Below are 13,635 nucleotides of genomic sequence, written 5' to 3' on the forward strand. Positions count from 1 at the left end.
ACAGAAGGCACTCATAGCTGCACTAAGAGAAGGGTGTCTTTCTGTCCCCACCTCCAGGTGAGCATCACAGACTACGTGGTGTTTGACCAGTGCAGCTTATTCCAGACCATAATCCATGCCACACACTCGGTGGCCACAGCGGCCCAAGTGCCCGTGGAAAGGGTGGCAGATAAACTACGCATGGCGTTTTGGTCTCAGCAGCTACAGTGCCAGCCGAGCCTCCTAGGGGTCAACAACAGTGGCGTCTGGCTCTCCTCGGGCAAGAATGAATTCCATGTTGCTAAAGGAAATCTCATCGGTGGGTGAATCACTTTTATTTTCACATTGACTCGATCAGCAGCTTCACTTTAAAGCCAGCACTGAAAGAAAAGCTTTAAGATATCAACTGCAGGAGATAATTTGGTGTCAGTGTGTGAAGTGTTTGTAACAGAGGCATTTTTATGCTTTGTATCGGTTTCCTTTTTTTTAATCTGTCGTTCCTACAACTTGGGTATCAGCGTTTGGATGGTGTGTGATCTGTTTCTAGTGGGAATCTGTGATGATATAGGATGGGCAGATGGAGCTCATTTTTATGTTCATAATTTCACATTTAAATGAAAAGGTCCACCCAAAGGTAAAGAGCATAGTAAGAGGGAATAGTCCATTTCCTAGAGGAAAAGTTCCTGCTCTGTGGAGAACGCAAACCTCTGGTGAGACCTGTGACTGGTGGTATAAATCCACATGTGCCCATGAGGGCTTCATTTGTGTGAGTGAAGCCCTGCTTTGTGAATTTTCTCCAACTACCCCTCCCCCAACCCTGGGCAAGACTGTGGCTCTGCTTGTCAGTGTAGAAGGAAAAACAAGGGACTGGCCTCACAGCACTGGCTGGTGTGGACCTCCTAATTTAAGGGCATTCTGGAATTAGCTGTAAGAGGTTTTGATGTAGTCTAGAACTAAAGCTCTGGAGTGTGTATGTTCTCTTGTTCTTTCTTTAACACACTTCCTATTGGTTCCTTCTAGGCACTTACTGGAATAATGTTGTTCCCCGTGGGACAGCTTCTGCAACAAAGTGGGCCTTTGTGCTGGCTTCCACTGCTCCCACAAAGGAAGGTTGGTTGAGAAATATAAGCGCATGGGTTGGCAGTTGAAAGTGAAAACCATGCTCTGACCATGACCTAGTTGGGATGGGGCGTGGCTGTGTGGACCTCAGAGACAGGGCCTCAGAGACGATGCAGTGGCTTCCCAGGCAAGCAGCCCTTGTTGGCTGAGCCAAGGCCCCCGGAGCTGGATAGGCCTGAGCAGGAGAGAAGGCTCTGGTGTGGGGACATTGAATGAGTCTAAAGGCAGGGCGTCATTCTGAAGGAGAGGAATATCCAGTGTCCTACTGGGGCCGGCAGCCTGAGACTTCCAATGATGTGTCACAGGGCCATAGCACTGCAGTTGGTAGGCACCAGCCTTCATGGGGCACCTTCTCATTTCCCCTTGTGAAGTCTTCTGTCACCTCCTAGCAACCTCTTTCAATCTGGTTGACAGCTTCTGGCTAGTCTAAGTCCCACGGTTGTGCTCTTGTTAGGACAGGCCTTCCCTACAGGGCAGAGCTCCCGTTGAGTCCGGTCAGAGCTCCCCTCCCCTCCTGGAGCATGGGGTTTGGAGCCGGGAGAGGCAGTGCCACTAGCAGTGAGCCAGGAGACCCCTCTGGGAAGTGGCTGAAGGCTCCTCCTAGGATTGTCCTGAGGGTCGGATGAGAAGATGCCATGAAGCCTATGGTTCAGAGGAAGCAGCTGGTTAGTTCGAGCGATTAGTCCCACCAGAACTTGGCTAACTTGTCATTATGGGAAAATGTTTACTCGCCTGAGCATTCTGACCATAATTCTGAAATCTGTAAGCTCTGAAAACTGTAGGTTATATCCTGAGATTAGCACAAAAGCATTTGGCAACAAAACCTGGCCCAAACTGATGTGAGGCTACTTGTTTATCCATCGATTATGAGTATGCACACATTTTGTGGCAGGAACGTTACTGCATTTCATTGCTGCCTGGCTCCCTGAGGCTGTTACTTAAATATGTGGCATACCCATTACCTCAGGTTTTCAAAATCCAAAAAAGTTGTGAATTCTAAAACCTATGTGGCCACAAGTTTTAGATAATATATATAATGATGGAACCTTGAACTTTCCCAGGGGTGAGCTGCATTTTAAACTCAGTCTGTTAAGTCTAAAAGACTGTATAAATATGGTGGAGAGGAGGCGAGGGTGGATTTTGAGGAGAGAATGGGGAGAGGCGGCGTTCTAGCTTTCCACGTCTCCGCAGGAGCCTCCCCCCGATGTGCCCACCCACACACTAGCCCCTCCCCCCCAGACCAGAACAGGGGACTGTGGGTCCATCCTTCTGAAGAATTGCTGGCCTCACTCTCCAGCGCACCAGTCAGTCTCCCCAGCCAAAGACCTCCCAGCCCTTGTGAAACGTCCAAGGTCAGAGTCGCTGAGCCAACACTGTAGCCTTCACCAGGTCTCAGAAGCTTTCTTTCCTCCCTTTAGAACATCTCAGGCTTATGTCTTAACTGGCTGGCCACGGGGTCCGCCTCTGACTTCTGACTTCCAGTCCGTCGAGCACTCCTGCTCAGCAGTGGTCCTGGGAGGTGGGAGTGGCGGCACACGTCAGCTGCCCAAGGGCCGGGGCTGCCTCGTGCATCTTGTCAGTGACAAACACGAACCTTCTCCGCAGGAAGCTCCTTGTGGCTGTGCCAGAGCAGCAAGGATCTGTGCAGCGTCAGCGCCCAGAATGCTCAGTCCCGCCCCTCCACGGTGCAGCTGCCTCCCGATGCAGAGATGAGGGCGTACGCCGCCTGCCAGGACGCTCTGTGGGCCCTGGACACCCTCGGCCAGGTGTTCATCAGGACACTCTCCAAGAGCTGCCCCACAGGCATGCACTGGACGCGGCTGGACCTTTCCCAGCTAGGTATGGCCCCTGTGCTCACCTTGCGTGAATTCTTACAGGACCTTGTGTAGGTTGCTGGATTTCAGGGGATTGAGCGGCCACTCTTGTAGATTGAATGGACCTCTTCATTTTGTAAGGAGCTTTACTTCCCCACCGTGTACAGCTTGGAGGGCTTGCAGAACCCAGGAGGAGTGTAGACTCAGAGGAAGTTGCCCCAGAACAGCTTGATGCAGCTGCCTCTGCCAGTCTGACTCAGTATGGCGCATTGCTTTGTGCCCTTTGAGTCTGGAAGCAGAGGTGTGTCCTGCATCAGCCTCAGCACCCATTCGCCTGTCCCTCTGCAGCTAGAACAGTGCCCAGCGAGCGAGTGTCCATTCTTACTCGAGCAGTCTGAGATGATGTGTGTCTCCTGATGGCAGCTCTTCTGAGTCTCCCCTCAAAGGGTACTGAGCTGGCCAAGGAACATGCTGCCAATTATCAGTAATTCATTTGTATTAAAAAAAAAAACAAGATATTAGAGGGAGCCCACAGCATTAGATTATTCTCCAGGCAAGTTCTTGCACAACCGGCAGCTTATGGGGGGCTAGTCTGACAGCAGAGACTTGTCTGAAGGCAGAGGCTGCTCCAGGCGTCTCCAGAAGGTCCACATAGGCCTTAGGAACACTCCCCTGCCATACAGTTTCCCATTTTGGTAAACGGACAACCAGTGTTTTTTGTTTGTAGGTGGTAAAGTTGAATTGTACGAGCATTTAGTATTTCAGAATTCAACCACATGTACTCAGAGAAAAAGGGGAGAAGGCGCCTGGCTGGCTCAGTAGACCATGTGACTCTTAATCTCTGACTCATAAATTTGAGCCCCACATTGGGCTTAGAGTTTACTTTAAATATATACATATATAGGGGCACCCTAAGTGTCTGCCTTCAGCTCAGGTCCTGGGATCAGCCCTGCTTTGGGCTCCCTGCTCAGTGGGAATCTGCTTTTCCCTCTCCCTCTGCCCCTCCCCCCGTTTGTGCACTCTCTCTCTCACACATATGCTCTCTTTCAAATAAATTTGAAATAAATAGGAGGTGCACAAGCTCCTATTTTTAAAAAAATTATATATATATATGCATGCCTCCCCAGCAGCCCCTGGCTGCATCTCTGACTGCCAGGGGCCTCTCACCATCCCATGAAGCAGGCCAGGCCTCAGCTGCTCTTCAGCTCATGTGGCTCCTGTAAGGTGCTATATAGAAAGATCATTGTTCTTTTGGCTAGCAAGCCACCAGATATAATCCAGCTTAAATAAGGGGGAGGTTGGCTCTCAACTGAAGAAGCAAACTGTTCCAAAGCTGGGAATAGTCCAGGGTCGTGCTCAGTTCAGCAGCACATATACTAAAAATAGGAATTTTCCAGGGTCATTTTGATGACTTATGCTTTTGGCCTCGTACACTGTCTTTTGAACCTAATCCGAGCACCGGGGCCATCCCCTTCCAGCTTTTGAGAGTATTTACCAGCCACCATTACTGACAGTGACCAAACGGACAAAGCTGTGGCTGCTCATGGCCCTGAGTGCTGGTGATGGGGGACCCTCCTGCATGCCCTGGGAAGCCTTGCCACCGTCCAGAGATCTGGCTGGAGCCTTTCTCTAGCAGCCCCAACCAGGCCAGTTTGGGAGATGCTGCCAGTTCCTTCTGGAGGTCAGAAGGCCAGGGCACAGTTTGTGCCCTCCCACGACTGAATCTCTAGGCCTGTGGGAGGCCTTGCTCTTCTGAACAGTCTGGGTGAGAGGCAGAGCTGTTTCCCTGCAGCACCCCCTCCGTGTCTCTCAGAGGACACCATGTGCTGCGGTGGGTACCGAGTGGATGGCGTGCTGCCAGGCTGCATGGAGTCGGAACCAGCTCTGCCCAGGCCTACAGGCACTGGGCCCACAGCTCACGTCTCCCTTCCAGATCAGTCCAGTCCTCCCAGCACTGGCTAGCTGGCTAGACTCCTGCAGATCTCTGAGGTGCCCATTTGGGCTTCAGTGGGGTGGCCATTCTTTCCAGGGGAGAAACTCCGCTTTGGTGGGATGAAGGCTCAGTTTAAGAGACCTGATCCTGGGTGAGCTGCTGGGTTCCCTTATTTAAACCTCAATCCTAATGGGAACAGCAGTCCCCACCGCAGAGGGATGATGCAAGGAAGCATCCGGGATCAACATGAGCTTCTTGGGCAGGTGTACTAGGCGGGGTCCCTTTCGAGCCAGCGCTAGCTGCGTCGCTCCCCAGGCTGGCGGGGGCTGTCTAACCATGTGCCTGGTGGGGTGATTGTGGGAAGCACTGCCTTTCTTAGTCTGAGCTCTAGATTTTGTTTATTTATCTCGGTTGCTAGCAGACACTGAAATGATGGAGAAAGAATCCTTTCCCCATTTTCTAAATGTAGAAGAACACAGCACGTCCTGAGTTGGTAGGGTTCGTGTTGGGCAGAGGAGGTGGACAGGGTGAGGTAGGAAAGGTGCTGGCCTCCCACTGTGCCGGGAGCGGGAGGGTAACAGGCAGGCAAGGACCACCAGGTGTTGTGTTGCTGGGCTCTCTCCAGGGTGGTCTTTGTAGCCTGTGGGGCAAACAGGTGAATCAGGTGGCTTTTTAAATTATTATCTAGGGGCGCCTGGGTGGCTCAGTCGTTAAGCATCTGCCTTCGGCTCAGGTCATGATCCCAGGGTCCTGGGATCGAGCCCCACATCGGGCTCCCTGCTCAGCGGGAAGTCTGCTTCTCCCTCTCCCGCGCCCCCGCTAGTGTTCCCTCTCTCACTGTGTCTCTCTCTGTCAAATAAATAAATAAAATCTTTTAAAAATATAAATAAATAAATTGGTATCTAAATGAGGGGGTGAAGATTTTAAGTTCAGCTGTGTGCTTTCCACCCAGGGCCCCACGTGGGAGCGGCCATGGCCGGTTGTCATAAGGCAGCAGGCATCAAACAGTAGTGAATAGAAAGGGTAGTGATCGAGGTAGCGTTCATGCTGCCTTGAATTACTTATCTGGGATTAACTGGGATGCTTCATTGGCCATGGTGGGTGCACAGCCTTTCAGGACTATGACTCTGCACGTGAGGATTTTGTTCAACATGAAACTTCTCGTTCCCAAATGTACTCTTTTTCCTGATTTCGCTCTTCTTCTCCTATTGAATTCTTCTGGAAAGGGCAGAATCCCCTGTGGCTGTTTGGGGCCAGTGCCTTAGCACTGTCTCTTCCATCTACCCCATGGGGTCTCTGAGGCTCTTCTCCCTGCTCCCCTCCCCCCACGCAGTAGTGTGCCCACCTTTCCCACGGTGGCCAGAGCTATCTTCCTGAGAAGAACCCTCAGCATGAGAGAGCGCCACAGTGCGCCGCCTTCAGGGTGGCCCCCAAGGCCATCGCAGCCTGGCCTGGCCTTCCTTGCACTTGTCTTGCCACGGCCTAGAATGTCCTCCCTGCTTTGTCCTTCCCCCAGCTCTTCTTCCTTTAGGCCTCCGCCGCCGAGACTGTCCCCCGCCCCACCCCCGGCTTCCTTCAGTCCGCATTCCCTCGGGAGGCTTGCCTCTTCCCTCCCCACCCCCCCGCCCCCCCACCCCCGTGCCCTGAGTGCCCCGCTCCTGTTCTGTCACAGCTGCCCTTTCAGGCTGACCCCGTGTGGTGTCTGCAGACAGAGGCGGTCCACTTGCTTGGCCACATCATGCCCAGTGGGAAAGTAGACCGTCAGGGAAACTGGTTGTTACTGGTAACTCCCATTTCTAAGTAATTCTGGGATACGAGGTTTTTTTAGTTTTTGTTTGTTTTAGGGATTTTATTTATTTGTCAGAGAGAGAGCACAGCAGGGGGAGGGGCAGGCAGAGGGAGAAGAAGCAGGCTCCCTGCGGAGCAAGGAGCCCAATGCGGGACTCGACCCCAGAACCCTGGGATCACGACCTGAGCTGAAGGCAGACGACTGACTGAGCCGCCCAGGCGCCCCAGGCTACGAGTTTTGATCCTGTCTTTGGCCTTGATACTGATAATCGGTAATAAAACTGCCTAACAGGCAGGTGTGAGAACGATAATTGGTTCATCTGCCTACAGGTTGCCACCATCTTGCTCAGGGATGTGATTTATCTGTGCTGTTCTCTGCAGTCCTGGCCTCCTCTTAACAAGTACCCTGACGTCACAGACAGGAGGTAGGAAAGCCTGTCTTCCCGGTGCTCACCGTGGAAAGCCGCCCACCTCCTGCCAGCCATGCCAGGTTCTTGTAAAGTCTGGAATGTCACCAGCTTTTACATTGCAAGCAGAAATTTCAGTTTTGGGGCACCTGGGTGGCTTTCTCTTCAGCTCAGGTAGTGACCCCAGTGTCCTGGATCCCAGAGCCAGGGGAAGGACAGAGCAGGGAGGACATCCCAGGCTTCCTGTTCCGTGGGGAGCCTGCTTCTCCCTCTTCCTCTGCCCCTCCCCACCACTCATTCTCACTCTCTCTCTCAAATAAATAAATAAAATCTTAAAAAAAAAAATTTCAGTTTCATGGATGACTTTTGCAAAGTATCAAGTCATGAATGTGATTTCTACCTTCGTTTCTTTCTTAAGACCTAACATCACTCTTTTCTGCCCCTATTCAAATTACCATGTCAGTTGCTGCTTAGAGATTAAATTAAGAGAATTCTAAAATGTTTATCTACCGGGGCTCCTGGGTGGCTCAGTCATTAGGCGTCTGCCTTCAGCTCAGGTCATGATCCCAGGGTCCTGGGATGGAGCCCCACATCAGGCTCCCTCTCCCACTCCCCCTGCTTATGCTTCCTCTCTCACTGTGTCTCCCTCTGTCAAATAAATAAATAAAATCTTTTCAAAAAAAAAAAAATAGGGGCGCCTGGGTGGCTCAGATGGTTAAGCGTCTGCCTTCAGCTTAGGTCATGATCCCAGGGTCCTGGGATTGAGTCCTGCATTGGGCTCCCTGCTCCTTGGGGGAGCCTGCTTCTCCCTCTGTCTCCCTCTCTCTCTCTCACTCTCTGTCTCTCATGAATGAATAAATAAAATCTTTAAAAAAATAATAAAATAAAAACAAAAAAATAAATAAAATGTCTGTCTGCTGAACCCAGCTTTAGAGACTGAATATGGAGTTTTGTGATCTATTACAGTCCTAGTTTTTAGAAGAAAATTTGCATCATTTAGCAGATATTTAAGATGCTGATAACATTTCATTTCCCAGTATACATAAAACATAAATATGCATTCTGTCAGACCTTGGAATGTTTAGCAAACTAATGCAATTTGTAATTTAATTTATCTGGTCACAGCATTTAATAAGGAAATATTTAGTGTCAGTTTTTGCCCTTAGATAACAAAGAGGAATATATTAGGCAGTAATTTATGCAGAAAAGTGTTTTATAAATGATAAAACACCAAATAAATGTTATTTTGTCCTAAAATATATGTTGAAAAATAATCCTAAAGGGAAAGTGTCTCCTCTGTTGAATAAAGTAATAAATAGAAAAAACAACAGGGAAAGGCAAGAAAATTGTAGTGTGTCTCTGTTCATCAGGCTGGTAACGTAGTAATGGTCCCAGAATATCAGCGACTTCATATAATGTTGCTTCCCTGCTGCCACAAAGTTGGCTCTCAACCTTTGGCTCCTAGTCTCTTAGGATTGTGTCCCTTGGGTGGCAGTTTGCTGGTCCTGCTGCTGAGCTCTGTGGCTTCACTGTGTTGGTCACCATAGCAGGGGACAGCTGAAAGACCCCTTGCCAGCTCTTTTATGCTTCAGTGCAGAAGGGGCAGATCGCTTCTGCCTGTCACAGCCCATTGTCCAGACTAGCCACGGACCCCGTCTAACTCGCAGGGACCGAAGGGCAGTATAGAGTGTTTGGGGAGGGCTCAGGAGTCTCTCCCCCTGTCCTGACCATCTCTGCAGAGCAGTCTCATGTACTGTCTGTATTCAGGTAGCCTGGGGGGCCCTCTGTGAGGTGGGAAACTGCAGCCTTCAGTTAAACGTTTTCTTCTTTGACCTGTCTCTTCAGTTCCGAATTAAGCTATTATCTATACTGACATGTGTATTCTAGTTGCCTTTACTTTTGTCCTGAAAGAATATTCCTGTAATATGAACTGTGTTTTCTGGTGGCAGTGGTGTTAGTCACTGCTATTGGAGATGCTGGCCCGGTGTATCTTTGTCACCATGTAACTGTTCTCACCATCCAGTATTGCCTAGAGTTTCTAGTAGGGCAGATTGAAGACTCCAGCATAAAATTAATTTCCATTTAACATTTTAAAATTAGCATTTGTTTCTCAGCTATTTCTGTAATTTACTGCTGAAGGTAGTGTATTCTGATTGGTACCAATCTTTCACTATGTAATGTTAGAGCTCTAGGAAGTCCATTCAAACTCCCTGGTAAGATATTGTATAAAAGAGTAAGGAAGGAAAAACTACAGTTAACTTCAGTGCATGCACAAAGGAATACCGAGAATTGTTTGTGTAGTGGTCAGTGAATACTTTCCAGCTGGTGTCCTAACTGAAGGCACCTGACAGGATTTCCACATAGCAGGGTCCGTGCCTGGGCTTCAGCACAGATCTGTGGGCTGCCATCCACTCCCAGTGACAACTGTGAGCTGGCCGACAGGAGCACGGCCACGGGACGTAGCTGTGCCACCTTCTCCCCCTGCTTTAAAGTCAGAATGACCCACTGCAATTACAAACTCCGCAAAAAACACTCAAGAAAGTTAAAAGGCAAGCCACGGACTGGGAGAAAAGAGGCATAAAGTGTATGTCTGACAAAAAGACTCATATCCAGAATATACAAAAAAAAAGCCTCTAACTCAGTCATCAAAAGACAGACCATTCAATTTAAAAAATGGGCAAGAGGCTTGAATAGGCATTCACAAAAGAAGATATACCCCATAAGCAAGTTATGCCCCATAAGCACATTAGAAGATTCTCAGCATCATTAGTTACCAGGGAAATGCAAGTTAAAACCATGATGAGATACCTCTTCACACCTCCTAGAATGGCTGATGTGAAAAAGGTGGCAAGACCAGGTGTTGGTAAGGGTGTGGGCAGCGGCTTGCACAGCTGGTGGGTGTGCAGGACTGCAAGTGTACACCCACCCTGTGGCCCTGCACTTCATCCCTAGGTACCATTCGAGAAAAACAATACATGCTCATCAAAAAGTCTTCTACAGGAGTGACTGTAGCAGCTTCACTCCTAGTAGCAGGAAGTGGACACGGCCCAGATGTCCATTGCCAGGTGGCTGGGTAGACTGCAGTATTGGCATGCAGTGGAGTAATGCTCACAACATAAAGAAGTGACACTGGGGACGAAACCTGCACGCGTTCCACGGAGTGACAGAGCCACAGCCCAGAGAGAGCCTGCCTATGATTGTTTATATGGACCTCTAGACCAGACTGAAGTAACCCATGGTGATAGAAATCAGAAAAGTGGTGCCTCGGAACCAAGGGGATTGACATGAAGGGGCCCAAGGGAACTTCCCGGGGTGATGAAAATGTTTTATAACTTGACAGGATGTTGGTTCCCTGGGGTCATTCATCTGTCAAAACTGACTGAACTGAACATCCGATCTGTGCATTCACTGGAGTCCCAGAGGGCAGATGGCTGGTGTGGAGGAGTCAGGCTGGCCTGGGTTCAGACCTTTGCCTCCTGGCTTAGCCACATCCTCGCCCTGGGACCTGGGGCAAGTCTTCGTGCCTGAGTCCCGACGACCTCGAGTGTGACCGGAGCTAGTAGTCACCTCGCGTCACTGGCGCAGGGCTTGAAGTGCGGCTGTCAGACTTAGCTGCTCCCTGTCCCACAGCAGCTGCTCGGTTACTCTTGGCTGTTCTTTTTGCCAGGTAGACTATTAATCAAGTGTAATTTCTCCTTAAAGCCTCCTCCCGTTTCCTTTTCTCTTAAAATTGGTTTAATCAACCAGGAGAAATGTGAGCAGAAACATGAAGATTCTAGGAGATTTAGCTACTTCATATGAATTCTCAGGGTCAGGATTCCCAATAAAGAGGAGTTCCTCTCCCCAGAGGCAGAATTTGCTGGTGGTATGCGCTTACGTGCTGAAGCTAACGATGAGGCGCACACAGATATTAACCCTGCGTTTCTTGGCTTGGGGCCCCGTGCTGACAGCGTCCTGACTGCTTCGCCTGTGGGGCAGGCGAGCCTCCGCGTGGCGCCTGGCAGGTGGCAGGGCAGCCGCAGGCCTCGCCAACCCCCCTAAGCTGTGCTGCGCTCAGACAACAGGTGCCGCCTCACCCTCTTCCTTTGAAGGATAAAACCAAAGTCCATAGATTAAATGAAGGATTCGTCATTTTACAAAAGTAATTAGTGTGTGGATTTTTCCTTTATTTGTCTACAGGAGCTGTAAAACTGACAAGTTTGGCATGTGGAAATCAGCACATCTGGGCCTGTGATTCCAGGGGTGGAGTTTACTTCCGAGTGGGAACCCAGCCTCTCAATCCCAGTCTGATGCTTCCGGCCTGGATAATGATTGAGCCACCTGTCCAGGTAAGCAAAACTGAACTGATAGCAAGCTGCTTCTCCATGAGATAAGCTGCCAGAGTGTGGTTCCTGGCGACGGGGCTGCACCTGCTTGTGTAGGCCTCCCAGCAAGTGGGGGCAGAGGTGTGTGTCCAGGGAACAGGGTACGCCCCCAGCGTGTGCTCACTCATTGACATCCCGGTCGTGGAATTTCAACTGAACACATCGTTAAAGATGATCTCAGTCAGCACTTTTGAGAGGTTTTTTTTTCCTCTCAAAATTTTTAACTTTTTACAAAACGAACATTGTTTTTAAAAAAAAAAAATTCGGTCACCTGGCTGGCTCAGTCGGTGGAGCATGCAACTCTTGATCTCAGGGTCGTGAGTTCAAGCCCCATGCTGGGCATAGAGCTTACTTAAAAATAAATAAATAAAATTAAAATCAAACATACTCAAAAGTATAGCAAAGAAATTAAAAGTCACGGGGTGCCTGGGTGGCTCAGTCGTTAAGCGTCTGCCTTTGGCTCAAGTCATGATCCCAGGGTCCTGGGATCGAGCCCCGCATCGGGCTCCCTGCTCGGCGGGAAGCCTGCTTCTCCCTCTCCCTCTGCCCCTCCCCCTGCTAATGCTCAGGCTCACTCTCTCTCAAATAAATAAAACCTCGGGGCCCTGGGTGGCTCAGTTGTTAAGCATCTGCCTTCGGCTCAGGTCATGGTCCCAGGGTCCTGGGACAGAGCCCCGCATCAGGCTCCCTACTCCACGGGAAGCCTGCTTCTCCCTCTCCCACTCCCCCCTGCTTGTGTTCCCTCTCTCGCTGTGTTTCTCTCTCTGTGAAATAAATAAATAAAATATTTAAAAATAAATAAATAAATAAATCCTAAAAAAAAAAAAACCGAAGTTGCCATCTGCAGAGGCGGCAGCAGGGCAAACAAATGCTTGAATGGAGACAGGCAGGAAATCAAGCATTTGAGTAAATGCCTGTGTTCATGATCATCGACATTTTGGACATCGTGAACCCCCAGGGATGGGGCAACAGAAATCGAGGAGCAAGGCGCAGGGCCAGTTCTCCCATCAGACATGGGGTGTGTGCTGGGAGGCCCTACAGTGGAACCCGGGGTCAGGTCAGAGTTCTTGCAGGCCGCCAGTTAGCGGTCATGGCCCCAGAGAGACTCCGTGTCCTCACTGGTAGGTCTTCTTCCCTCATGGGATTGAGGGAAGAGTAAGCACGGTGCAAACTCGAGGTCACACGTACTGAACTAGGATGCACGCTCCCTTCTCTGCATACAGTGCTGCACTAAGAACAGCACGGCAGGGGCAGGCCACCCGGCAGAGGGGAGCCCATGGTCACTGGCATTGCTGCGCACTGCTGGGTCATGGTGATGAGAGACAGGCCAGTGGGTGGCTTGTGTCATTATCATTCTGAAATTCTTTTTATGCAAGCCACCTTCTTATTACCTGAGCCCTTTGATACGTCATTGCTAACACATTCCTTTTTTTTTTCTAAGAGCTTTATATTAATTCTTTTAAGAGTTATAATTCAGGGGTGCCTGGGTAGCTCAGTCAGTGAAGCGTCTGACTCTTGAGCTCAGCGTCGTGAGTTCAAGTCCCGTGTTGGGCTCCACCCTAGGCATAGAGCCTACTTAAAAAAAAAAAAAAAGTGGGATGCCTGGGGGGCTCAGTGGGTGAAGCGTCTGCCTTCAGCTCAGGTCATGATCCCAGGGTCCTGGGATCGAGTCCCACATCGAGCTCCTTGCTCAGCGGGAAGCCTGGAAAACAACAACAAACAAACAAAAAAAGAGTTTTAATTCACCTTTTTCATAGTGTATAATTCAGGGGTTTTTAGTATAGTCACAAAGTTGAGCAACAGTCACTACTGTCCATTTCCAGAACTTTCTCATCACCCCAAAAAGAAAACCCATACTTATTAGTAGTTACTCCTTTTTCTCCTGGAACCTCCAGTTCCCTCAACCATTCATCTCCTTTCTCTGTTTATGCCTTTGCCTGCTCCTGGATTTGCCTGTTTTACATAAATGGAATCGTATAGTACATGGCTGCCTTTGTCTGCCGTCTTTCACTTAGCATCACCGTTATAAGCACTGTAGCATGTTGTAGTATGTATCAGTACTTTGTTCCTTTTTATGACCGAATAATATTCCGTCGTGTGGATGGACATTTTGCTTATCCATTCATCAGATGATGGACATTCGGGCTGTACCCATGTGTGGGCTGCTGTGAACATTTGTGGATGAGTATTTGTGTGGAGTTAACATTTTCAGTCCTACTGGGTAGATACCT

The 13,635-nt window shown here is 49.6% G+C and overlaps 1 protein-coding gene across 5 annotated transcripts in view; it reads left to right on the forward strand.

Annotated features, from left to right (window-relative positions):
* Positions 1–13,635, forward strand: part of TECPR2 (tectonin beta-propeller repeat containing 2) — a 99,103-nt gene that overhangs the window by 56,200 nt on the left and 29,268 nt on the right. For all 5 annotated transcript variants that reach the window (XM_025869326.2, XM_025869329.2, XM_073895906.1 and 2 more), the window contains 4 exons: positions 58–298; positions 1,000–1,089; positions 2,704–2,937; positions 11,220–11,368. In XM_025869326.2, the coding sequence (XP_025725111.1) occupies positions 58–298; positions 1,000–1,089; positions 2,704–2,937; positions 11,220–11,368 (714 nt within the window). The remainder of the gene's footprint in view (positions 1–57; positions 299–999; positions 1,090–2,703; positions 2,938–11,219; positions 11,369–13,635) is intronic.

This window comes from Callorhinus ursinus, unplaced genomic scaffold (assembly GCF_003265705.2).
Source record: "Callorhinus ursinus isolate GAN/ISIS: 27379988/994484 unplaced genomic scaffold, GSC_fseal_2.0 scaffold8, whole genome shotgun sequence".
Lineage (NCBI taxonomy): Eukaryota > Metazoa > Chordata > Mammalia > Carnivora > Otariidae > Callorhinus > Callorhinus ursinus.